This window comes from Pelodiscus sinensis, chromosome 30 (genome assembly GCF_049634645.1).
Source record: "Pelodiscus sinensis isolate JC-2024 chromosome 30, ASM4963464v1, whole genome shotgun sequence".
NCBI lineage: Eukaryota > Metazoa > Chordata > Testudines > Trionychidae > Pelodiscus > Pelodiscus sinensis.
This window is the reverse complement of record NC_134740.1, coordinates 5,985,147-6,011,398: the sequence shown is the minus strand read 5'-3', so window position 1 is coordinate 6,011,398 and position 26,252 is coordinate 5,985,147. Positions and strand designations below refer to the sequence as shown.

At 52.4% G+C, this 26,252-nt stretch overlaps 1 protein-coding gene and 2 gene segments (V, D, J or C); all 3 read left to right on the top strand.

The window, feature by feature from the left end:
• Window positions 1-15,210: 15,210 nt before the first annotated feature.
• On the top strand, window positions 15,211-16,152 carry LOC142821232 (olfactory receptor 10A7-like). Its single transcript, XM_075912079.1, has one exon. It carries the CDS (start codon window positions 15,211-15,213, stop codon window positions 16,150-16,152), a length of 942 nt encoding a protein of 313 aa, XP_075768194.1.
• Window positions 16,153-19,014: 2,862 nt separating this feature from the next.
• Window positions 19,015-26,252, top strand: part of LOC112545106 (Ig heavy chain V region 3-like) — a 138,124-nt gene continuing 130,886 nt past the window's right edge. Inside the window, 1 exon segment of the V gene segment in view lies at window positions 19,015-19,120. Coding sequence covers window positions 19,075-19,120 — 46 coding nt within the window.
• LOC142821066 (immunoglobulin heavy variable 1-46-like) lies at window positions 19,171-24,691 on the top strand. The segment is given in 3 exon segments: window positions 19,171-19,362; window positions 22,532-22,554; window positions 24,296-24,691. Coding segments are annotated over 3 exon segments (564 nt in total).

The window sequence follows — 26,252 nt, the reverse complement described above, 5'->3', positions numbered from 1 at the left end:
ATTACAATATGGCAGCCTTGTCTTCATCGCCTGCCTCTGCCAGCCCCGGTATGGTAGCGGAGTGAGGAATGTAGGGCAGGGAAGGGAATCACCGTCTGTGGGCCCCAGGGACAGGTTGAGTATCTGAGAGAGGGCGGGTGAAACAGACAGTGTCTCTCCACACCGGGAATGTCTCAAGAGATAGCGTCGAGCACTCAAACCCTGCGGAGCTGGACTTGAATAGGGGGTACAGACACTGGTTCAGCCAAGTGAGGGAGGGGCCGCTCCACTGGGGATCTAGGCCAGGAGGGGATATTTGACAGTGGGCTCCAGCAGAGAAACCAACCAAGCAAATGGGCCTGGGACCTGTAAGGGCCGGTGTGAGGGGTTTCTCCTTGGCCTGGCCCCTGGTTCTGCTCCTTTAAGCAGAAAGCAGCAGGGCACAGTCTGAAGAGCAGACAGTGAGACTTGTATTGGGCCTTCGTCCAAGCAGGTGGGTTCCCAAGCCCTGTGCACCAGTCAGGCACATTTCTGTGGGCCGATAGAGTTTTCCTCTCCCCCGGCTACTGCGATTCACCCAATAGACCCCTTCCTGTAACCCCCAGCCACAGACACTGATGGGCTCCCCCGTCCCTCTGCTATGTTTCAAACTCCCATGCTGCAGAGCCCTGCCTGGGTCCCTCTTCCTCATTTCCCTATTCCTGGTGCCCCATCCCCCCATTCCCAACCCCTTTCCCACTCCTTCTTCTCCTTATTCACAGGCCCAGAAACACCCACCGTGCACCCCCCAGTCACACCTGCTAGACGCCATGTTCCATTCGGAGGGGCCATGAGTTAGGATCTGCATCCCACCGTGGGAAGGAGAAGGAGGGAGGCTGAGTGGGTCAGCATTTCTCTGGTCACTGAGTCTTTGAGCTCCCCGCCAACCTTGCCCCTCCCATGTGGCTGCAGGGCCTGAATCTGAGACACAGACGTGGGGCAGTCGGGCAGTGCCATCCCACTGGTCCCTGTCACACTGTGAGCTCTGTCCCAGGTCTGCCTCGTGGGCCCACAGGTTCTGCCTGGTGGTGGGAAACGTGGCACCACATCACTTTTCCCTTTGTCCCGCACACTCATAGACTCAGAGACTTTAGGGTCAGAAGGGACCATTATGATCATCTAGTCTGACCCCCTGCACAGTGCAGGCCACAGAATCTCACCCACCCCTCTTAGAATAATCCTCTCACCTATGTCTCAGATATTGAAGCCTTCAAATATTTTGAAGGCCCCAAGATGCAAAGAATCCTTCAGCTGTGATCTGTGCCCCATGCTACAGAGGAAGGCGAAAAACCTCCAGGGCCTCTGCCAATCTACCCTGGAGGAAAATTCCTTAATATGGCGATCAGCTAAACCCTGAGCATGTGGGCAAGACTCACCAGCCAGACACCCAGAAAGTTCTCTATAGTAAGTCCTATCATCCCTCCATTGACCTATTTCCCACTGATAATGAATGGTCAATTAGTTACCAAGATCATGTTCTCAAACCATCCCCTTATCATAGAATCATAGAACTGGAAGAGACATCAGAAGGTCATCAAGTCCAGCCCCCTGTTCTAGACAGGACCAATCCCATCTAAATCAACCCGGCCAGGGCTTTGTCAAGCTGGGACTTAAACACCTCTAGGGATGGTGTCTCGGGGGGTGGGGAGATGCAAGTGTCTCAAAAGTTAAACCCCCAAGATACAGCATTCCCTTGCAGCTCACAGACTGGCTCAGATGCTAATGGGGGAGGGGGAGAAACCCCTCCTTGAACTAGGCGGCAAACAGCAGCTCCCAGTCCTCCTGCCCTTTGACATTTACAGTCTGTTCTAGGGTGCCGGGTATTGAAGACAGTCTAGCAGAGGACAACCAAAATGATCAAGGGGCTGGAGCTGCCTCCTCCTCCTCCTAGCCCTCGCTCTGGATGGACCCTGCCCTGGGTTAGAGCAGCCACCATCCCTGCACCTAGCCCACACTGTTGTGCCCCCCCCCCCCCTCGGTGTTGCAAGGGAATGCTGTATCTCCGCTTTCACAGGTGGGGTCTCCTCACAGCCCCGTGTTGGCACTGACCTACCCATACCCTACCCCCTGCCCCAGCTGGGTTCCCCACAAAGGTAAACAATTAAACTGGTTACAAATGGGGAAAAGACATAAAATCAAAGATTAGTCCATAAGATTGCAGGAAATGCTTTCCGCCAGGCCGGCCCCAGCCAACGTCTCCTCCCTGGCCTGAGACAGCAGTGATTCTCAGCTCTGCATTCCCTGCCTCATCCTGCCCCCTCTTCATGGCCCTGCGAGGGCCACCAGGCAGGGAAGGACTCTCACTGTAACGCAGGGAGGGGAGTGGAAAATGGGCCCAGTGTTTGCAAGGATGCCTTAGACGCAGGATATCAGCTGGGAAACTAACACAGAGAGGCACAGATTAGCCAATAAATTCTTGGCTGAAGACAACTTTTTATTTCAGAAGGTTGAAAAAGCTACTGGGGAATCTGCTCTAGATTTGATTTTAACAAATAGGGGGGAACTGGTTGAGAATTTGAAAGTAGAAGGTAGCATTGGTAAAAGTGGTCATGAAATCATAGAGCTCATGAATCTCAGGAATGGTAGAAGGGAAAACAGCAAAATAGGGACAGTGAATTTCAGGAAAGCAGATTTTGGTAAGTTCAGCATAGATAAGGTCCCATGAGAAGCAAGACTGAGGTGAAAAACAACTGAAGAGAGTTGGCAGTTTTTCAAATAGACATTATTAAGGGCCCAAAAGAAAGCTATTCCACTGAATAGGAAAGATAGAAATTACGGAAAAAAGACCACCTTGGCTTAACCAAGAGATCTTCCATGATCTAAAAATTAAAAAGGAGTCACATAAAAAGTGGAAAATAGGACAAATCAAAGGATGAATATGAATAAGCAATAGAGCTATGCAGGGGCAAGATTAGAAAGACAAAGGCACAAAATGAGCTCAAATTAGCTGCAGATACTGGCATGATTTTCCGAAAATGCTTTCAATGGAAAATTTTCCATTAAAAGCATTTTCAGAAATGTGCATCTAGATTGGCAGGATGCTTTTCTGCAAAAGCACTTTTTGCAGAAAAGCGTCCGTGGCCAATCTAGATGCGGTTTTCCGCAAAAAAGCCCCGATCGCCATTTTCACGATCTGGGCTTTTTTGCAGAAAACAGTACTCTGCTGTCTACACTGGCCCTTTTGTGGAAAAGTCTTTCGGAAAAAGACTTTTGCCTGAACGGAAGCAGCATAGTATTTCCAGAAAAGCACTGACGATCTTACATGAGATCGTTAGTGCTTTTCCGGAAATTCAAGCGGCCAGTGTAGATAGCTGGCAAGTTTTTCTGCAAAATCATTTGATTTTGCGGAAAAACTTGCCAGTCTCGACACAGCCAAAGGGAAATAAGAAGACTTTCTATAAATGTATAAGAACCAAGAAGAAGACCAAGGACAGGGACGGCCCATTGTTCAGTGAGGAGGGAGAAACAGTAACAAGAAACTTAGAAATGGCAGAGGTGCTTAATGACTTCTTTGTTTTAGTCTTCACCGAGAAGTCTGATAATGAAGGAATGCCTGACATAGTGAATACTAGTGGGAATGGGGTAGGTTTAGAATAGTGTTTCACATCCAGTGGTATAAGTACCTTCAGGAGTACTTGAGAGATGTCTGGGGTGTACATCAACACAACTGAAATCTGGAGAAAACCAAATACAAATTAGATGGGGCTACTCTAAGGTGGGTGCATAACTGTCTGGAAAACTGTTCTCAGAGAGTAGTTATTAATGGTTTACAATCCTGCTGGAAGGGCATAACAAGGAGGGGGGTCTGTTTTGGGACTGGTTCTGTTCAATATCTTCATCAACAATTTAGATACTGACATAGAGAGTATGATTATTAAGTTTGCAGATGATACGAAGCTGGGAGGCGTGGCAAGTGCTTTCGAGGATAGGGTCATAATGCTAAATTATCTGCACAACCTGGAGAAATGGTCTGAGGTAAATAGGACAAATGCAAAGTCCTCCTGTGAAGAAGGAACAATCCATTGCACACACACAGAATGGGAAGCGACTGTACAGGAAGGACTCCTGCAGAAATAGATCTAGGGGTCATAGTGGACCACAAGCCAGTGTTGTCTTCAAATTGTTATTCTCAAGTCCACGTCGAGTCTCAAGTCACAAACAATGAACCCGAGTCGAGTTTCAAGTTGAGTCACCGAGGCAACTTAAGTCAGACTTGAGTCAACAACTCTGCCACCAGCTAAATATGAATCAACACTATGACAGTGCTGCAAAAAAAGCAAACATGATTCTGGGCTCATTAACAGGAGTATTGTGAGCAAGATAGGAGAAGTAATTCTTCCTCTCTACTCTGTGGTGATTATGCAGTTCTGGGCACCACCGTTCAAGAAAGATGTGGAGAAACTGGAGAAGATCCAGAAAAGAGCAGCAAGAATGATTAAAGGCCTAGAGAACATGACCTATGAGGGAAGACTGAAATAACTGGGCTTGTTTAGTTTGGAAAGGAGAAGACTGAGAGGAGACATGATAGTGGTTTTGAGGTATCTAAATGGGTGTCACAAGGAAGAGGGAAAAAATTGTTCTCCTTTGCCTTTGAGGATAGGACAAGAAGCAATGGGCTTAAATGGCAGGGTGGTTAAACACTGGAATAAATTGCCTAGGGAGGTTGTGGAATCTCCGTATCTGGAGATATTTAAGAGCAGGTTACATAGGCATCTATCAGGGATGGTCTAGACAGTCTTGTCGTGAGGGCAGGGGACTGGATTCGATGACCTCTTGAAGTCCCTTCCAGTTCTAGTGATCTATGATTCAATTATTCCCATCCTGGCTTTGCCCCTTCTCTCTCTGGGACTCATTGGGCCATTAGAAAGGGTCTGCCACTGCCGGAGAATGGGCTTGTTGGCAGTGTGGGATACTACAGCGTTAGCTGCCTAAACACCTCCAGAGATCAGTCCCTCTGTGTGCGGTACACCCTGCTGCCAAGCTGGGCTGGTGGCAATGCACTGGGGCGGAGGAGGAGAGACACGTTCCAGAGAGTGCGGTGCCCAGATACCAGGGTGACAGAAGCAAGGGAAGTTGTGAGCTGAAAGCTCTTGGCTGATCTGAAATCCTCTCCTTTTGGGTGGGAGGGTTGCTAGAAACCAGCGCCCCGCGCCCCATGAACACCCCCCGCCCACTAGTGTCCTACCAAACCCACGTTGCTTCCCAACCCTGAAGCGCCAGGGAGCAGGGAGGAAACGGCTGATTTACCTCCAAGGCAGGTCAGGCAGCAACGGGATCCCGGCTCCCACCTCCGCACGCAGCGTCTCAGGGCCAGAGGCAGGTTCCTCCGCCCATCTGCTCTGCCCGGCGCGTTCCTCTGCGCCCCGGGCCCGGTTACTGGAACGTCAGAGCCCAGAGCAGCGACCGAGGCTCCTTCGCCCTCTCTGGATGACGCGCCCCACGCCTCAGCCCTGCGCCAATTGTGGAAAATGTTCTCGGTGCGCTGTATAGCCTGCTGCGGGCAGGGGCCGCCTCCCCGGGTGCCAGTCCCACGGGGAACGTCACCGGCGAGGAAAGTTGGTGTTTGGTCTGTTTCTAGATGACATCAGCAGATGCAAACTTCTAGTCTCAAAGGCAAAATCCCAGAGAGGGGAGAAACTTTGAGCTCTAAAGCAAATCCCACTGTGGCGGGCGAGGGCTGCGCTGGCTTTCAAGAAATAACACACGGATTCCAGGAACACGTTGTGTGGCTGAGTTTGTCAGAGCTGCCTGAGTGGTTTAGGCACAAAGTTCTCATCCAATTCCCTTAAGCGGGTTTGACAATCTCAGCATTGTTGGCTGAGCTTGCTCCTTCTGGAAAGAAACCTCCTGCTGCCCTTGGAAAGGAACAGCCAGGTCCCTGTCCTGTCAGCGTCTGTAACAGCTCAGTTCAGGTGTCATTATAATGAGCATCTAAGTGACTGGGGAGCCTGGATCTCATTTTCAAAGGGGCTTCATCTCTAGGGCTGAGCAGTCTCTGCCTCACTGAAATTCAACCAACTCCTTTCGAGAGTCACTGAAGTGTGTGTGAGAATGTTCCCCACAGTCTCTGATACTGAGCTGGGAAGGGACAGGAAACGTCTGGGCTACATCACCCACATTCAGCCACTAAAGGCAGATTAGATCGGGGTATAAATGGTCATTAGAGCCCGTCACCAGAGGTGGCGAATGGAGCCATGTCCGACACAGCAGGGCTTGACAGGCCGGCTGGTTGCTCGCTAGTGACTGTGCTGCTCTGGGGTCCCTGCATCTCACTGGAGGTCAGTGATGTCCCCAGGTGGTTTCTGTCCCTGCTCTATGCTCTTGGTTCCAAGACCCCAAGGGGCTGTGACCGGGCAGGACTTGGCTGTGACAGTGTCAGTGTCCATGAGTCACTTTGAAGTCAAGTGGCGACTCGGCAGCTGAATGGTCAATTGTCCTGGGCTGAGGAATGCAACTAGCTGCCCATGATCTGTAGGAAAGGGGAGTTTTTCCTGCCACACCTCAGCACAGCGCCCGAGCGGGGCCTGAGCTCAGGAGCCTGCCTGAGAAGTGAGAAAAGAAACCTGTGGACCTGGCCCTGTTCGCCCAGCTCTGTCAAAGTTTCTTGCGGGGTAGTTGGATCTGCCAGACCGAGTCTGCAGCTCCTGTTCTGTCACCCTGGTATTGGCCACTGGGCTGTACACCGGGGAACTAACTCCCAAAGAACTTTTTGCACTTGAACTAGGGGCCGTCAAATGACATTAATAGGCAGCAGGTTTAAAACAAGCAAAGAGAAGTTTTTCTGCATGCAAGGCACAGTCAACTTGTGGAACTCCTTGCCAGAGGATGGTGTGAAGTTCAGGACTTTAACAGGGTTGAAAAAAAGAGCTACATAAATTCATGGAGGATTGGTCCATGATTGGCTCTTATACAGAATAGGCAGGGATGGTGTCTCTAGCCTCTATTGTCAGGGGTTAGACATGGATGACCTCATTCCACGAAGTGTAACAGTTAACTTGAACTAAGGACTTAGTTCAAGTTAATGTTTCACTGCCGTGTGTAATCGTGGGTAGTTAATTCGGACTAGGGGGATTGAAAAATGATGGCCAGACGGGAAGATGCAAACCAAGCCTGGGATATTTAAATTCCGGGCTTCATTTGCAACTTTGAATGCCTACATTAGACTCCCTGTGACTAGTGGGGGTACTTGCTGGGCTGTGGTGACCTCTGCTGTCTGGAGCAAGACCCAGCAGGGAAAACCTCACTATGCAAAGGTGATGCCAAACTGGTTGAACCAGACACCCCCCATGGAGAGGAACAAAGGAAGGGGGAATGCTGCCCTGGCTGGGGGGGCAGGGCAGGAAGAGAGTTAGTTAGTGGCTGTCTGGAAGCATGGAGGAGACAGCCTAGGGAAAGGGGCTGGAGTTTAGGGGCCCAGTCTCCCCCCATCTCAAGGGGGCCTGAGGCATCCTAGCCCAGCTCTGTGACCAGATTACATCTGTGCTGTGCTGTATCCTGGAGAGGGAATAAACTTCCTCTATTTCACCGGCTGGTGTAGTCTGTTTGTGCCATTTCGGGGTGCAGGAGACGGGGGACCCCCAACGCGCCGTCACACTCCCTAATTCGAACTAGGAGGCTAGTGTAGACATACCCTTGCAGAAGAAAGCTCTGAAAGGCCATTATAGCCATAGGGCTTTCTTTTGCAAGAAAACCCCTGCTGTGCAACCACACTGCCTTCTTGCACAAGAAAACTTACACTTGTAAGAAAAGAGCATAGCTCTTGTGCAAGAGGTCATCTTTTCCTAAGCCGTAGTGTAAATCTTCTTGCACAACAGTGGGTGGGCAGTGTGGACACTCTGCAGAAGAACGGCTCTTCTTTTGAAAGAACCCACCAGTTTAGACATAGCTTAAAGTGTGGGGAGAGAGGGCTTCTTGCGCAAGAGCTACATTCTGTTCTAACAAGTGTAGGAGCTCTTGTACAAGAGGGCTGTGTGGATGCGTGGCAGGGGTTTCTTGCGTGAGAAATCCCTATGGCTAAAATGGCCACGAGAGTTTTCTTGCACAAGTGAGCATCCACACTGCCATGGATGTTCTTCCTCAAAAGCACATGGCAGTGTGGACGTGTTCTTGTGCAAGAACCCACCAGTGTAGACATAGCCTGGGAATGGCTGGGGACAGCTGGCCCAGGGATGGAGCAGCAGAGCCATGGTAGACTCACGCCTGCCCTGGTCCCAGAGCCCTCCTCACAGCAGCCGGCAATTACAGCAGTGGCTCCATGGTTTGAGGTGCTGCCCCTGGGCTACAGACACTGATGCCACAGCTCCCTGATATTGATCAATGGGAGCTGCAGGAGCGGAGTCCGCAGGCAAGGACAGCGTGTGGCGACTCCCTGCTCTGCCTCTCAGGGGCTGCAGGGACTTGCCAGCCACGTCCAGGAGCAGCAGTTACTTTTGGTCACGTGCCCATCTTGCCCCCAGAGTGTTGCCTGCAGAGGCTAATGGGGGCCAGGGGCGTGGTTAACAGGGGTCAGGGGCCTGGCTAATGGGGGTCAAAGAGAACATGTAAAACATTCTCTGGGTGCACAGCCTAATGAGATGTGCTGCGCGTGCCTGTGACGGGACGCAGTGGGGCATGTAACAGCAGGGCTGGGTCCTAGAGAGAGCCGAATGCTCTGCCTGCAGCACAGTCTGAGGGAAGGGGGTGGAAGAGCAAGTCAGGCCTAGGGGCACCAGTTTAACAATCCCACCTAGGGCACCATGGATCCTAAGGACGCCCTGAGAGCACACACACGCCATGGATGCTCTTGCAGAAAAGCACGTGGCAGTGAGGGTGTGTTTGGAGCAAGTGTAGACACAGCCTGGGAGTGGCTGGGGAGCCCTCACCAGCTGGCCCCTGCTCTAGGAGGCAGGATAAGCGACCCCCTGACGTTATGGAGGGGTGCTGGGCTGTGCAAGGGCTGGAGCATTCACACAGAGAGCACAGGGCCTGGAGCTTGATCTTCACCCACCCTGGCCCCACAGTGCTCCTGAGAGCAGCTGCTACGTACTGCAGTGGCCTCACGGTTTGATGTGCTGCCCCTCATCTACAGACAGTTCCCTGGTATTGGTCAATGGGAGGGGCAGGTGCGGTGTCTGCAGGCAAGGACTGCATGTGGACACCCCCTGCTCTGCCTCGCAGGGGCTGCAGGGACTTGCCAGCCACACCCAGGAGCAGCAGTTACCACGGGGATAATGACTCCAGACGTGGCAGGTTCGGCATTTTAGAGCTCACTGCTCAAAGAATCACATTTAAACAACCCAGAGAAATGAAAGTGATGTCTGCACAGCCCAGTCAAACCCAAACTAACCCACTTTGCAAGCAGTGAAAGTGGTAACCTCCCCTCCTCCCCCCCCCCCCCCCCCATACATGATGGGAACAGAGACGAGAGGGAAGGGCAGTGTCTGTCTGTGTGAGAGAGAGAAATGACAGAGACACAGACTGTGAGCGTGGCAGAGATTTGCATTGCCAAGCTCCCTCCATCACCTTCTCCTGACCCCACACAGAGAGGGGGGAGGAGGGACACCCTGACATCAGCTCCTTTCCTCTTCCCCCTCCCACACCCTGCCCAGCAAGCAGGAGGCTCCCAAGGGAGCGCTCCAAGGCAGAGGGCAGGAGCAGCACGACAGTGGGTGGAAGAGCAATGTTAGTGCCAGCACTTGACAGCTTCCTGGCCAAACCAGTCGGGATCCCCTGCCAGAGGCTCCAGGATCTACTGGTAGATCCCGATGGACTGGTTGGTCAGCACTGATTTAAGGGAACTGTGTTTCTGGCTTCTGGGCACCAGCAAAGTCCTGCAGAAGCTTTTTGCTCCCCAGTTTGAACAATCCAAATATCAGCCTGACAGTTTGGGGGACTGTCTGCCCCCTTCTTTGCCATTTGCCCCAGCAGAGCAATCCCAGCCTGGCCCACTGGGACCCCACTCAGCGTGTCCTGAAGTTTGTATCCTCTGATGTCTTCACACTTTTCATGACTGCCCAGCGCCAGCCTTTCCCCCGCTGACTGGTTTTGTCTCCTGAGCTTTGGAGCTAACAATGCCCAGTGGGACTTGCATAGAGGCACTTGCATTCCACGTGCCTTGTCTAATTGTCTCTTTCGCTTCCCCCCATGAGGAAAATAGTTCAGTTCCTAATTAAACACCAGTTTACATATTGGGAGAGTCTTGTCCCAGGCTGCTCCACTGTCCTGCACCAACCCCTTATTCATAGAACTCTAGCACTGGAAGGAACCTCGAGAGGTCAATGAGTCCAGTCCCCTGCCCTCCCAGCAGGACCCAGTACATTCTAGACAGTCCCTGACACGTGTCTATCTAACTTGCTCTTAAATATCTCCAGAGATGGGGATTCCACAGCCTCGCTAGGAAACTTATTCCAGTGTTTAACCAACCTGACAATTAAGACATTTTTACTAATGTCCAACCTAAACCTTCCTTGGTGCAGTTTAAGCTTATTGCTTCTTGTCCTATCATCAGAGGCCAAGGAGAACAATTTGTCTGAGTGCAGTGTAGAGCGGAAGAATGACTTCTTGTGTCTTGCTCACAACACTCATGTTCATGCATCACAGAATCATGTTTGCCATGTAACACTGCTGGCTCATATTTGGCTTGTGGTCCATTACTTTTGGGTCATTTCCTATTCAGTATGTGTGAAACTGATTGTTGTTTCTCAAAACAGTAAAATTTGAAGCAATGCATTTCAGGGGTGAAACTGATCTAAGAAGAGTTTTGGGAGGGTTTTTTTTAACTTTTGCTTTCACAAAGGTAAATTAATTTTTTTTCAACCTCAAATATGTTTTTCACTTGCAAGGTGACTGAACACCTTCATTCACACAGGTACCCTGACACACACTCATTTGCTACAACTCCTCCAGTTTGTGTGTTTAAGAATGCAATCCATAGAAGTGCTTGCAAAATGGATAAAGAATTGGTGACTGGTGACTGTTGAAGGGAAATATTTTCAGGACATCCTTCCTAACTTTGATGGGGGAGGGGGGGAAATAATGAAAAAAAAATCAAAAAGTGAGAAATTAAAAAAATGAATTAATCACCAACATCTGTTTTAAAATTACAGAGTGGGATTTCCAAAGATTCCTATGGGATTTGAGCATCTGAATTCCATGGGAGGTTTGTACATAATTTTTTAAATTTTTTTTGAAAATGTGATCCTTAAAGAAGATGACCATTTTTCTGTTCAATTTGTTTACATAGCTCAACAAGTCCTAGGAAACCTTTTCCATTTGTAATTTCCCACTGGTATTGGCAGAGCCCAGATGAAACCATCCCACTTTAAAAAACGTATTTATAGAATGGATGCAGGCAAAGTTTATTTCCCAGATGGGCAGAGACAACATGCGAGGTAGAGCAACGGAGACTGACAGAGAGTAATTTGGAAAATGAGAGAGAGAGGCGTTTATTTCATTTGTGATTACAGCATCTGAACCACAGCCAGTCTCAAAAGGTGAGATCTGTATAACTATGCAGACCTATTCCTACGCTTTGATGTTCCTTGGCTCACAATGTCATGGACAAGAAGGGACTGTTTTGGTCTCCTAGGCTGAAATCCTGTGTAACACTTCACATAAAAAACTCCTACAGCAGAACTTTTAGAAAAAAATCCACTCTTAATTTAAAAGCAGTCCATTATGAGGAATCTATCACAATCCTCGGTAAAGTGTTAATTATCTTCAATGTTAAAACGTGCATCTTATGTCTAGTGTGAATTTCTCTTGTTTTAACCACCATTCAGCGGGGCATTGTTGAATGTCTCTGTTAGAAGAGCCAATTTCCTCCTCATGTAGGTGCTACGGATGAGCAACCAAGACATTTCTGAAATGTCTCTGTGGGACACGGAATGGATTGAGCTCATTGAGTCTGTCACTAGAAGGCACACGTAAGTGGCACTTTGGCTGCTGTGTTGATGTTGTTGCTCAATGAAAGAGATATAGAAAAAGAATTTAGCGAGGAATACAGAAAGGTGGAGGAAAAAAATGTAGCAGTGAATTTCAATCCAAACAGAACTATGTAAGACTTCGCGGAAACTCAAGTTAGACACACTGAAACAAGAGGTAAGGTGCATGTTCTAAAGAGTGAGAGCTGTTACCAATTGGGTTAGGGTTAGGGTTGGGATGAGAGAGGTGGTAAATATGCCGTCACATGAACTCTTTACATTGAGTCTGGATGTCTTTCCTGAAGACATCCTCGATTTAAAATCCAAGTTGTGGGTTGAGTTGTGAAATTACCATACAGTGGTATGGTTTATGTGATGCTGAGAGCAGATTCGATCTTTATTTGGCAACTAATTTGGGGGCAGAAAAAATGAAAGGCAATCCGAGAGGGGTAGCTGTAGGGCACTGATATTTTTACACATTGTATTTTCCTAATACAATGAAAGTACATCTCTTAGAATAAATTTGGGATCATTAAAAGCTTCAGAGTTTCTGAAGTCACACATAGTGGTTGTATTAAACAGGTTTCTTGTTGTCACTGATAAAATATTTTATTCTTTACATCTACCATGATGGGATTCTGAACATATTTTCAAGGAAAGGTTTGCCAGCCTTGAAATGCTGGAAGATATTGTTCCGTGTAAAGCACATGAGCGGCAATGGGGCATTTGAAAATGTTTTGTGTGAGATGTTCTAGGAGGAGTCTTAAGGAAACGTGAGTTTGAAAAAAAATCTCCAGGGTCCTGGTGAAAAACCAGCAGAACATGAGCCTCCGACAGGCAGAACTGAACCTGGGCACGAGGCTCTACTGCAGGGGTTCTGAACCTGGGGTCCATGGACCCGCAAGGGGTGCATGAAGCCCTGTCAGGGGGTACGTGATGTTCGCGTATGTTCAAGTATAGGTAATGTATTGAATTTAGTTATAAAAAATATTATCACCCAGTGGAGTACGTGATGTGTTTAGCTGAGACCAAGGGGTGTGTGGACCGAAAAAGGTTCAGAACCGCTACTGCTTGAGGAAAAGAACAGCTGGGTCCTCACTGAGGCTGTAGAGCGAGCTCATTCTCGCTCACTCACAGTAGGTGGTGTCGGTGCCACTAGCTGGGACAATGAACCACACCCAGCAGGTGCGGGGGTCACCCTGTGACCTGACAGGCTGACTGCTTTCTTGGCTGTTAAATCAGGGGAATAGTTACTAGGAGAAGAGGTGTCCTTTCTCCCCTGGATTTGGCACATGCGGAAATCCCACGTCCCGTTTTGCGGTGCCCATCCGAAAAAAGCTACTGAGAAATTAAGGCGTGTTCAGAAACGAGGTACAAGAACGGCGGAAGCTCTGGGAAGTTTCCTTGCAGTAACAGTCTCCATACGCTCCTCTTAGCAAGGAGAAGCTGGCTGGGTAATTTGATCCTGGTCTGTAGGTACCTACCAGGGAACACAGAGCTGGGTCCAGCAAACTGAAATGTCACGTGATGAAATGGCTGGAAGTGGAAGCTAGAACAACAGAGACTGCAGCAAAGGTTCCCAGTTTGGATAGTGAGGGGAGTGAGCCATCCGAATAACCCGCCCAGTCCTGTGGGGGATTCTCCTGCTCTGCTAAGATTTAAATCAAGGCTGGACGTGTTTCTGGGACAGAGGTGGGCAAATACTGGCCTGTGGCTGGGTTCGGTCTCTGGGGGTTAACCCCTGTAGGCCCCGGCCCCACCATATTTACCTGCACCGCCTCAGGTACGGGGAGCACAGCATCCATTGGCCACGGATCGCCGTTCCTGGCCACTGGGAGCTGCGATCTCCAGGACCAGGGGCGGTGCAGGTAAACATGGCGGCGGCAGCCCAGCAGGGGCTGACCCTGGTGAAATGGCCCAGTTTTAGTCCCCACCCCTGCAGTAGATGTTCATTCATGATTTCACAGACCATCCAGAACTGCACAATTTCGATATTTTTCTTCTCCCCTCATTTGAAACTGTTTCCTAGCCACTCATGTTTTAGTACCCTCCCGGCACCTTTTCCATACTTAATAGAGATTTTTTTGGGATAGGACAACCACACCTGCTTGCTGTATTCAAGGTGGAGCCTTACTGAGGTTTTATACCATGGTATCATGGCATTCACCGCCTGGTTACTGATCCTTTTGTCCTGTGGTTCCATTTATTGTAGATCCAAGGGAAACCAGGGCAGTCCAGGGAGACTTAACCACTTCCTGATTTATTGCAAGCTTTAAGCAGTTAATGTAGTTGTTTATGTTTGACTATAGAATTTAAACCATAAACACTATACATTCTAAAGCCATTAATACAGTGCAAAGCAATGCAAAGGCAAGTAAGAGAAGATTATTATAATACAATAATTAGGCCTAGTTCACTTACACTTTATCCATATGCTCCCTACAGTACCAGGCAGGAGGTCGTGGTTCCTTTGAACGCCAGGCACTGGGGTCACCGGTGTGAAGGGCTCCATTATTTCTAGTTACATCGAAAGCAAAACCTGTGGGTCATTCCTGCTTATTCCCTCCCATCGATTCTTCTTAATAAACTCAATTTATAGCAAAGCGAGACTTGGTGGTTCTAGTCATATCTACCAATCAACTGCATGTTGTGTAGGATACCTATTATGCCAATGTTTAGGATACATTTTCCTGTGCCAAAATATTGCAAAAGTGATTAATTAATAGTTTTTCAGCTGTCTCTGGAATTGTTCTCATCAAAAATGGGATGCACTAGGACCAGGTTGTTTCTGGTTCAGTTGCCTGTACAAGCTAGGCATGATTGGGCAGCACTCCTGACCCTCCCCCACCCTCTTTGGCCTTGTTTGCATGTGTCCCTGCATCCACCAGAGTTGAATCAGACCCAGGCTTTGCTGTGTTAGAGATCCAAGGACCGGATGAGGCCTGGCACTGGAGACGTTGTTTTTCTGGGCAAGGAAGGGCCGTCCAGGCTCCCCTACATGTGTCCTGCTGCTTTCTATGTAAAGGCCACAGGGAAGCTCCTCATCTCGGCCCATACAAGTCTCAGGCCTGTTTGCTTGGTTGGTTTCTCTGCTGGAGCTCCCTGTCAAATATTCCCTCCTGGCCCATCTCCCCAGTGGAATGGCCCCTTCCTCATTCTGCTTTTAGCTACCAGGCAGTGATGGGAGTGAGTGAACCAGCAACTGTCACATCTGTCTGGGAGCCCAGCGCCACAGGTTGCCATATTTGTTATTGCTCCCAGTGACCCTGTTTCTGTCTCACAGACACACCCCATGGCAAGCCGGGGACAAGGAAACCAAACGTCTGTCACACAATTCATCCTCCTGGGATTTGGGGATCTTCCTGGTCTGCAGGTTCCTCTCTTCCTGCTCTTTCTCGTGATCTACCTGGTGACCATGGCTGGAAACGTTGTTGTCATAGTGTTGGTTGTGACTGATCGACACCTTCACACCCCCATGTACTTCTTCCTGGGCAACTTGTCCTGCTTGGAGATATGCTACAGCTCCACCCTCCTGCCCCAGCTGCTGGCCGGGCTCCTGGCAGGGGACTGGACAATTTCCTTCACTGGGTGTCTCACACAACTTTACTTCTTTGGTGCTCTGGCAGGCTCAGAATGCCTCCTCCTATCAGTGATGTCCTATGACCGGTATCTAGCAATATGCAACCCCCTGCACTACGCAGCTCGGATGAGTGGCAGGTTTTGCCTCCAGTTTGCCGTGGGATCTTGGATAGGTGGCTTGCTTTCTAGTTGTATAACCACAGTGTCAATAACCCAGTTAACCTTCTGTGGCCCCAACGGTATCGACCATTTCTTTTGTGACTTTATTCTCCTTGTAAAATGCTCCTGCAATGACCCTCTGCTGATGGACACGTTGGCATTCACAGTCTCCTTGATTTTCTTACTAGTCCCCTTCGTACTCACCTTGGGGTCCTACATCTGCATCCTCAGAACCATCCTCAGAATCCGCGCTACGATTAGGAGGCAAAAGGCCTTTTCCACCTGCTCCTCCCACCTCATCGTGGTCAGCATTTACTATGGAGCTCTCATGATTGTCTCCATGTTCCCAACCACCGACGTCCTGAGCGACTTCAAGAAAGTTCTCTCTGTCTCCTACACTGTCCTGACGCCCCTGGTCAATCCACTCATCTATGCCCTGAGAAACAGAGAGGTCCAAGAGGCCCTGTGCAAAGCTTGCAGAGAATTAAGAACGTAAGAACACCCACTTTGGATCAGACCAAATGTCCATATCCTGTCTGCCAACAGTAGCCAGTACCAGGTGCCCCAGAGGGAGAGTACACAAGAGGTAATCCTCACTGATCCCTCCCCTCTCACCCATTTCCAGACAAACAGCGACTAGGGACACCATTCCTACCCATTCTGGCTAATAGACATTCATAGACCTAACCTCCATGAATCTCGCTAGCTCTTTTTTGAACCCTATTCAAGTCCTAGACTTCACCACATCCTCTAGCAAGGAGTTCCAGAGCTTGACTGTGTGCTGAAGGAAGAAAAACTTTTCTTTGTTTTAATCTGCTGCCTATTGATTTCATTTGGTGACCCCTAGTTCTTATATTTAGGGAATAAGTAAATAACTTTTCTTTATTTGCTTTTTCCACAGGAGTCATGATTTTATAGATCTCTATCATATCTCCCCTTAGTCTCCTCTTTTCTAAGATGAAAAGTCCTAGTCTTTTTAATCTCTCCTCACATGGGACCAATTCCAAGCCCCTCCTCAGTTGTGTTGCCCTTTTCTTTACCTTTCCTAATGCCGAGAGATCATTTTTGAGATGAGGCAACTACATCTGTGCCCAGTACTCAGTTAAGGGTTCTAAGATTCTGGCCCATCGGGTTGCGTAGGTGAAAATGGAACAGCTGCAGAACGGGCTGGGTTAGGGAAAGCGGAGGACACCTCCCGCTATTACTGTTCCGCACACACAGCGACACAGAACCTAGTAGAGATTCTACAAGAACCCAGCCTACACCTCCGCCTTGCGCCGCCTGGGGGCAGCAGTGACCGTGCTGCAGTGTCCTTGCTGTGAGCGGTCTGCAGCCCGCAGACACCGCCCTGTATCGCTGCGCCAGATACACACAGCGAGAGGGAACCTAGGAAAACCTGGACTGAAACTAACCGCGTGGAGAACCGGTCTGGCGTTACTAGCCCCAGGGAGGAGCAGCCGCCAGTCCAGCGTCCCTCTGCCGCGGGAGGTGTTCGCCTCGCCAGGTTGGAGCGGGACCCATAGACTCGAACACTGGAACTGGAAGGGCCCTGCAAAGATCCTCAAGCCCAGTCCTCTGCCCTCACGGCAGGACCAAGCACCGTCTAGATCCGCGGTGTCCAGCGAATTATGAACTTGCGACCTAGCCACACTCAAGCAGCCAAAGAGAGATTAGTGATGAGCGTGTTGCACACTACGGATCTAGGTGCACTTAAAAGTAGACGCTGTCCCCGAGGCTTTAAACTCACAACTCTCGGCCTATAAGGCCGATACACTGGCCCCTGAGCTGTTGATGTATCTAGGAGTTCCTTTATCATTTCTCTGACAAGCGACTGGAACGCCATTCCCTGCCCAGAGCTGCAACCATAGGAGTGACCACGTTGGGTCAGACCCGAGGTCCTTCTAGCCCACAGTCCTGTTTGCCGGCAGCGGCCAATGGCAGGTGCGTCAGGAGGAATGAACCCAACCGGGAATTAGCAAGTGGCCCGCCCCGCTTGCCAGATACTTTGCAATCGACGGGCAGGGGCACGTCTCTGTGTCCGGGTCGGTGCCCGGGGAACGTTTCCTGCCAAATGTCGGTTCCAGGTGCGCTCGGGCGCCTGCAGAATTCCGGGGGAGCCGAGCCGGGCAGGGAACGGGGGAGGCTCCGTCCCATATCGGGCCCGGCTCCGGGACTGATTCCGCCCCTTGGTATCTAGGGGGCTCAGGGAGGCGGAGAACGCTGGATTTCCCCGAGTGACTTAGGTCTGGAATCTCAAAGGTGCCCGAGGGAGCCAGGCGCTGCCCCGCTGCCCCGTCCCACCACGTCCCCCGCGGAGATTCCAGTCCCAAGGGAGGAGGAACTAGTGATCTGAGGAGCAGAAATGCCACGTGGGTTGGAAAACGCTTCTGGCAGCAAAGCGGCGTCAGACACCGCCCTTCCCCGGGCTGATACCGCCCGGCGTGTGAGCCGGGGCCATTGCTCCCAGGGCCTGGCTGAGCAGACACTGACTGGGGGTCGAAGGGGGGGGGGGAGCAGGGACAGTCCCAGACTCGCTGACCCCTCACTCCTGAAGACTGATCGCTGATTCCTACCTGCGCCTGGACAAAACCCGCCTGAGGCTGCGGGGGAGAAATTCTCTGGCAGGGGGCGCTGGTGAGTCGCGGTCCGCACGGGGCAGGCGTTGGGAGCGTCGCAGAGAAGGGGCCGGGGTAGAAATGTGGGTTCCCCAGTGAGGGGGAGTGTGACGGGGACAACGCAGGTGCCTCACTGCGGCTGCGCATCCCAGTCCGGGTGAGCGGCCAGAAATGGGCCAGCGGCTTGGGCCACTCACCGAGCGCAGCAGGAAGCGATCGGGGGGGGAGTTACAGACACGGTGCGAACTGGGGCTCGCGTGTCCCAAGCGGCGTAAAGAGGGAAGAATCGCACTGAACCACCCGGAGCCCCCAGGCCTGGAGCTGCAAATCCCGCCGAACCTGACCCGAGAGGAGAAATATTCGCACCTCCGGGGTCCCAACAAACACGGATCCCCCCCCCCCCCCCCAGTGAGCCGAAACCACTAACGCCTGGGAAAATATTTCCCTTCACCACAGCCGATCCCCAGGAACCCCTAGACATTCATGACGAGCTAAGTGACGTCATTTCTCGGTGTCTCCCCAGAGCTGTGAGAGCCCATCGGGACCCCCCGCGCTGTGCCAGGCGCTGCACAAACACACCGGGAGGGGGACGGAGACTCCTGCCGGAGAGTCCATGGCAGTGACTCGGCTCGTTCAGGGAAGGCGTTTGTGTCTCTGACAAGGCGGGGAATATGCAAATAGCGGTGACCGCTGCCTGCTTAAATCGGTGTCTCTCTCTCCCTAGGCTGCACCCGGAGAGACACCCCGCAGCCCCCGGTGTCTGTGCAGTTACCTGCCAGCTCTGCCCCTCAGCAACTGGGAACATGAAATTTTGGGTCTATTTAGTGTTCGTGGTGGCAGCTTTGCCAGGTATTTTCTAGCTAAATACGCTGGAGAGAGGGACGGAGATTTTGTTTTGCATGTTTGATATTAATGCTTCTGTCGCGCCTTTGTTCCCAGGTGCCCGGTCCCAGGTGCAGCTGGTGGAGTCCGGAGGGGATGTGAAGAAGCCCGGAGACTCTCTGCGCCTCTCCTGCAAAGCCTCCGGCTTCACCTTCAGCAGCTACGGGATGAGCTGGGTCCGGCAGGCTCCCGGGAAGGGGCTGGAGTGGGTCGCTTATATCAGTGGCAGCGGGGGTACTATAAACTACCTTGATGCCGTGAAAGGCCGATTCACCATCTCCAGGGCCAACCCCAACAACCTGCTGCACCTGCAAATGACCGGCCTGAAGCCCGAGGACACCGCCCGCTATTACTGTGCAGACACAGTGACACGAAACCTATTAATGCTCCTACAAAAACCCAGCCTGCAGAACCCGCGGCGCCTAGCGGGAGCAGCAGAGACACAAACAACCCGGCGCTGGGCACAAAGCGGAGAACAAGCTGCGGTGGGTGAAATACAACCCCGGGGGAGATTTTAACCCTTTCGTTGCCTAGCAACGTCCCCCTTCCCCGTGCGGTTCGCAAGGTCCCACTGAGCCTGCGGGGCGGACATCGCTGGCTGCCTCATCCAGGCCCCTTGAGGCGGGAGCCCTGTTCCCACGGCCCGGCTCGCCTGGTTCATGGGACTCGTTCGTTCCCACGTGGCTTCTTCGCGCCCCTTCCCGCGCAGGGACCCGGCGCTGCGAGGCCAGCTCACTAGAGCGCGGCGGAAGGATTTCAGCAGGGAGAAGGGCGGAACAGCTTTGTGAGGGGCTGGGATGTGCGGCCAGAGGCGGCAGTTTCCTGTTTAAAGCCGCCTGCCTCTGCCGGTCCTACTGCAGCACAGACAACCTGCAGCCTCCAGGTGAGGTGACCAGCCGGCCTCCCGAGCCGCGGGAAGGAGACGGGCAGTTAGGCTGCGCTTGGTTCCTGGTAGCCGCGTGGGAAGGTGTGTTACCCCCTTCGGAGCACTGGGGGCGCCAGGGGAACGATCGTTTCGGTTTTAAGTTATTAAAATCACAGCTTCTGATTGAGTGTCGCACCTAGACTATGTCGACACTGCCTTCTTTTTTGCACAAGCAATATACAAATGAGACTAAGCGACGATTATCCTGGTGCCTCATTTGCATATCTAATAAGCCGCCATTTTGGGGGCACAGGCTTTTGCGCAAGAAGGATCTGGCTACACTGGCCCATTTTGTGCACAAAAAGCCTCTTGAGCAAGGATCTAAACAGGATGGGAGTTCTGTGGGGCCCAGGGTAGCACAATTTCAGGGGGCCCTCCTTGGGAGAAAAAATAGAAAAAAGCGTCAAATTAAATGTTATTGGGTAAATTTGATAGAAACTGAATTTAGCTGGATAATTTTTATTTGAATTATATTGTAATTCATTTTTAAACACAATTCTGCATTAATAATTAAACATTTCCATTCCTATTTAAGTCTGTTACAGCTGCCTAGCTCTTTTGGCAACTGGGTCTCTAACAGCCGGTGAGAAAAGGCTTCTCTCCAGCATGAGCCCCTTCTGCAGCCCCAGGCACTGGAGCAGCGAGGCGCCCGGAAGCAGGGAAATCCTGACCCGGTTTAGAAGGGGCTGGTTGCTGTGTCCGAGCCAGCAGCCTCTCAGGAGCCTGCAGAGCAGCTGGAGGGAAAGGTGACGGCACCTCAGGCCCCAGGCAGGGTCAGAGGAGGGGCCATAGAGGCTGCCCCGACTGGCCTCTGCCGAGAAAGGGAGCTTGGACACAGCAAACTCGCCTGCCACTACCCCCCCCCCTCCCCGCCGCCCCAGGAGTGTCCCGAGCAGAGCTCTCTGCCAGCCTGATGCTGCCCAGCTTGTGGGCTGGGTCCCTCCTGGCTGGGGCTGGGGGAAACCGCCTGGCTCAGTCTCCCTGTGTCCGCACCAAGGCAGCTGTGTGGGCCCCTGGTGCCCGGCTGCTCTACGACTAGGTGCCGGGGCCAGGAAGGGAACAGCCCCCGATGCCCAGCCCCCGCCCAGACACAGACCAGCTAGTGTGGGGCTGACGGGGCTCCCCCACAGCGAGACCGCCCCTTCCCATGCTGGGGCAGAGGACTCTGGCTGCGGAATCTGGCAGCAACTGGGGGGCAGCAGATATGGGGCGGGGCGGGGCTAGGCACAGCGCCGCGTTGCCAGCTCCTGGCCCTCTCGGTAGAGTCGCTCCCCCCGCCCCCCATGCCAGGCTGCAGAAGCTGCCGCTTTAGTCTGTTTTGCTCTTTCAAGTAGCTGGAATCGTGTCTGGGTCTGCGGAGCTGGGGAAAGGCGCCTCCCGGTCCCCACCCGCCAGCAGAGACCCCCGAGCGCCTGCGGGCCGGCCGGGCTGCTCTAGACAGAACTGCAGACGCTGGGGGACGCTCTGTGGGACAGGGCCCTGAGAGCGCCCCCCACACGCTCCGGCATCTCCCTGCCCGGCTCCCACCCGCTCCCAGGACCACCTGGCTTCCCTGCGAGGCGCGGGGCAGCGGCGCCCTCTGGTGGCGAGAGCTAGAAAGTGACCCCGCTAGCGCGGGGCTTATTGAAACGCGGGGCAAGAGGAGCAGCCGCCCCGCTCGCTCTGCCCTATATTCGCCGCTGATCGCTCCCCTGCTCTGGGCGGGAGCAGCACTTCCACGGGGAATCCCGCGCCAGGCCGAGCAAGAAAGTCACAAGGCTCCCGTGTCTGTGTGTGATCGGATCTGAACCAGCAATGGCGTGGAGCGCGCATCTCTGCTGTTTCATGTCCCACGTTTTTTTCGGAGGCCAAGCCCCACACAGAGGTACAGTGGGGAAGGGCCCGTGCTGGAGGGAAATCCGGGTTGTTAACATCAGCCGGGGCGTGGATGGGACAGCGTGGGAGGATGTCGAATGGAACACGCGTGGCCGTGGGAATGGGAATGTGGCTGCAGCGAGACGGTTCTAGTGCCTGGGAACGGAATTGTTTTATTATTTGTTAGTTTGTTTTGTTATTATTTAGTAGCACCAGTGCTATTGGAATCCCTCAATGTTACACCGCGGGGGCGTGTTCTGAAAACCGCCGCTTTCCTACCGCAGAAGAGTTTTGAACATGACAAGGGAAAAGCTTCTGTCTGCACTTTGCGTCTTACAGATCATGAACTAAGGAAATGATCTTGATGTTGACCCTCACACGATCCCGCCCCCCGCCTCGAAGCTTTTTCTACCGGGGAGCCCCGCAGCTGCTCCAAGACACGAACCCGGCTCAGCTAAGGGCACGTTCAGGCCCAAATCCTCTCCGCGAGGCGGAAATCTCCCCTCCCCGAGGGATTGCGGCCCGGTGTCCCCGTGGGCACGGCCCCTCCCCAGACCCGGGGCCTGGATCGCTCCTTTTCACTGGGGGGCAAACTGCAGTCCTCGGGCCCGAATTGCACCAGGTCTCGCGGGATTTGAAGAGGAGATTCAGTCCTCCACATCGATTGGGCCTCGCACCGCCGAATGCAACGATGAAGGGTCAGCTGGGACCTCTCTGTCCAAGTACCTCGAAACCTCTGCTCTGTAGCTGCCTGGGGAATCAGACAGGCACCGGCTGGGGTTCTCAGAATCAGCCGGGTGCCTAAGTCCCATAGATCTCAATACAGGCTAAGTGTTCCGGTATTCTTAAAAATCCCGCTAAGCATACACTTGGGGACGGAGAAGAGCTCGAAGTCTTGTAAGTGCCAAGTGCTCCTCACAGGGCAGGGTCAGTGCGGAGGAAACTTCTCGTGCTCCTCTGCCCCTGGTTGGCCTGGGGACGGGGGAGCTTCTGGGCCTCCGGGAGGCCGCATCCGCCCGCGAGGGCCGTTTTGCTCACTCCTGAGCTAAAAGGACGAGGCGGGGGAATCGTTTCTGTGGTCACTGAAGGGACAGATCCGCACGGGGGCAGCAAAGTGTCACGGTCACTTCGGAAACGTTTCTTCCCAGAGACTGGCTCGGGGAATAATCACCAGGAATTATTGGCTTCAGCTCTGCAGGCTGGGATGGATCTTTAGCGCGAGGCTCTGCCCAGCCTAATCCCTTCCCATTCAGCACGAGTTCGGTGCCCAGCGCCCCAGGGAAGTTCGGAGATCGCCGCTCACAGGCAGATTTCCCCGCTGGAGAGTGCCCGTGTTTACACATCCCTGGACTCTGTGTTATGTCGGTTTCACATCCATTGGGTGTGACATTGTGATAGACCGACACTGGGCACCGTAACATTCAGCTTCACCAATTGTCCCTTAGGACACACGGGCGCCCCGCTGAGATGAAAGTAGTTTCAGTGTTGTCCTAGTTCTTGGACCAAATTCCATAGATCTGCTCTGGCCTCCTCCGTGGCTGTGTCCCGCCAGATTCCGAGGCCATTTATTTGTCCAGGCGGGCACAGCCGAGGTTTCGTCAAACGATGTAGCCCCGCCCACATGCAAATGAAGCAGGAAAACTGACACAAAAACAGCCAGGATCCCTCGCTAACAGGCAGAGGGTTTCTTGCTTTGCAGCACACAAGGTGGGAGAGGAGAATATAACAATGATCGGTCTGGGGTTCTGTTTTGTTCTGGCGGCTCTCTCAGGTAAAGGGATGGATGCGAGTTTCTGCTGGGTACAGCTGGGCTAGGGGAGCAAAGATGGTTTGAAGGTGAAGCCCTAGGAGGTGGATCAGGAAGTCTGAATTCTAAATCCTAGCTCTGAATACATCGCAAAGTGTGGAATTTGAAAGACTAGTAGTCTATTTTAATGCCAAATTTTGATTATTTTGTGTCAGGAATCCGGTACGCAGCTGTGAAAAACCTCCAGCCCAGTTCATGTCTCAGTTTCCCTCTGAAAATCGTGTAACTGTACTTCCCTACTGCACAGGAATATGGCGGGAACAGATTCTTCCTATAAAAAGCCAGACAAGAGACTGTCCTGAACAAGGCAAGCGCTTGGATAAGGGAAGAGGAGGAATAGAATGGAATTAATGGAATTTCTCTTGGTTTTTTTATTCACAGGTGTTAGTTCCCAGGTCCAGCTGACCCAGTCTGGGGCAGAAATCAAGAAGCCCGGAGAGTCCGTGAAGCTGACATGTAAAACCTCCGGCTACACTTTTACGAGCTATCACATTAACTGGGCACGGCAGGCTCCCGGGAAGGGCCTGGAGTGGGTCGGACGGATCAATCCAAATAGCGGTGGCACTGACTATGCCTCGGCCTTCCAGGGGCGAGTCACCATCACCAGGGACAACTCCATAAGCACGGCCTGGCTGCAGCTGGGCAGCCTGCGAGCGGATGACACCGCCACGTATTACTGCGCTAGGGACACAGTGACACAAACCGCAGCTACCGCCCTTCAAAAACCTCCAGTGAGAGAACCCAGGCCCTGCCAACCCAGGTGTCCTTCCAACATTGGAGCCTTTCAAAGCAACAAATCGTTCTGTGGCACCACTCCCGAGAGCATTTGCCCAGGTCAACAATCCGGGGTAATTTCTCCCCGAACCTCATCGGCTCCCAACTCACTTTGGCCTCCTGGGAATTAGATTTTTCTTGCTGCAGCGCTAAGTCACTTTTCCAAACATGAATTAGGCTTCTGGGAGAGTCACCTGTGACAGCAGCAATAGAACCGTGAGGAAATATCCTGAGTATGAGACGATGGGGGATTTGGGGGGGGGGGTCTTTCAATATCTCCCGCTGAAGCTGTTCCTCAGGGAGTAAATGAATACTCATTAAGGCTGAAAGAGGAGAGGGTGTCTACACTCCCCCTGCTCTCATACCAGTTTGCGGAGAGATGATCCTGGCTGTATCGTTTCTCAGGCAAGTGTTCTAACCACTAGTTTAAAGGAAGCACCAACTCCTTCCTTGGCGCAGGGAGCTTGGCGGTGTTATTAAGTATCCACCGAGGCACCGACCTCCAGGAAGGGGCTGTGAATCCCAACTGGAGTATGGTACCTAACTCACTTTCACCGGTGGGACTCCAACCTTCCTTGGAATTTGTTAAAACTAGAAGCTGCGCAAGGCAGACCCCCACCCACCGGGCTGGCATTTGTAGATCCCCTACCAATCCCCTCACTCTCCGCGTAACCAACATGAGCTGTGATCCCCGGTACTTGAGCAGAAAAATACGGCACTTCGGGGGGCCCCAAAGTGCTGACTCTGGGACACCGAATCCGGCTCGCGGGCCAGTATTTGACCACCGCTTGTCTGCAGCAGGTTACAAGCAGGTCACACACACACACGTGTCTGTTGTTGGCAGCCCTGGTACCTGATTGTCATCGAACTCGGAAGCTCTTTCTAAGGAGCGGTCAGTGCTATTATGCCTCGTTTCACAGATGGGAAAACAGGTACAGGGAGCGGAAGGGACTTTCCTACAATCATCCGGCAGCCAAGGGAAAACCACGATCCGCATCCAAGTCTCCTGGTCCTCACAGACTAGGTCGATAGATAGATAGATAGATGTGTTTGCAGATGGATGGATGGATAGTAAGAGACAGACAGGTCGGACATATAGGGATGGTCAGACAGCTAGGGACCGCATGTCACTAAAATGGCAGGGGGAACACGCCCTACTCACCCCTGACTGTCTCAGGCGCCGGGCACCCTCCATTCATGGCCCACTTTTTTTTCGGAGGCCAAGTACCCTACAGAGCCTGTATGAACAGAGCAGCTGCAGCTCGAGATGGGATCGATTGGCCACTAGGTGGCAGGCGACGACCGTCAATGGGCGGGGAGGAGGCTCTTCCAGGCTTCACCTGGTGCCGATCCCCCTTATTCCACCCCGAGGAGTCTTACGGAGCGTGTAGCTGAAAGACAGCCCAGCCCCACTGCCTCAGGGCCGGCTCTCCGCTGACTCTTAGCAGTAAGTCTCCTGCCGGTCCCGGCAGGGCGCTGGGCACTAGGGTTCATTGTGCGCTCATTAGAAGTAAGTTCTCTGACTCAGTTTCCTCTGTAAAGCTCGCCCCTCCCCCCGCCCTGCAACTCCGGGAGCAGAATCCGCCGTCCGGATGGGGTTGTGCAGCGCCAGGCAAACCCCGCAGGCAGTGGCGGGGGAAGAAGAGGAAGGAGCCAGCACCCCCGGGCAAACACGAGTGTCTGGCGCCTTTGCTCTGCGGCCAGCAGGGGCGGTCTCGGAACTGGGGACTCGAAGCTGG

Excerpts from the sequence above, each read along its gene's own strand:
- LOC142821232 (XM_075912079.1), top strand. The coding sequence starts at position 15,211 with ATGGCAAGCCGGGGACAAGGAAACCAAACGTCTGTCACACAATTCATC.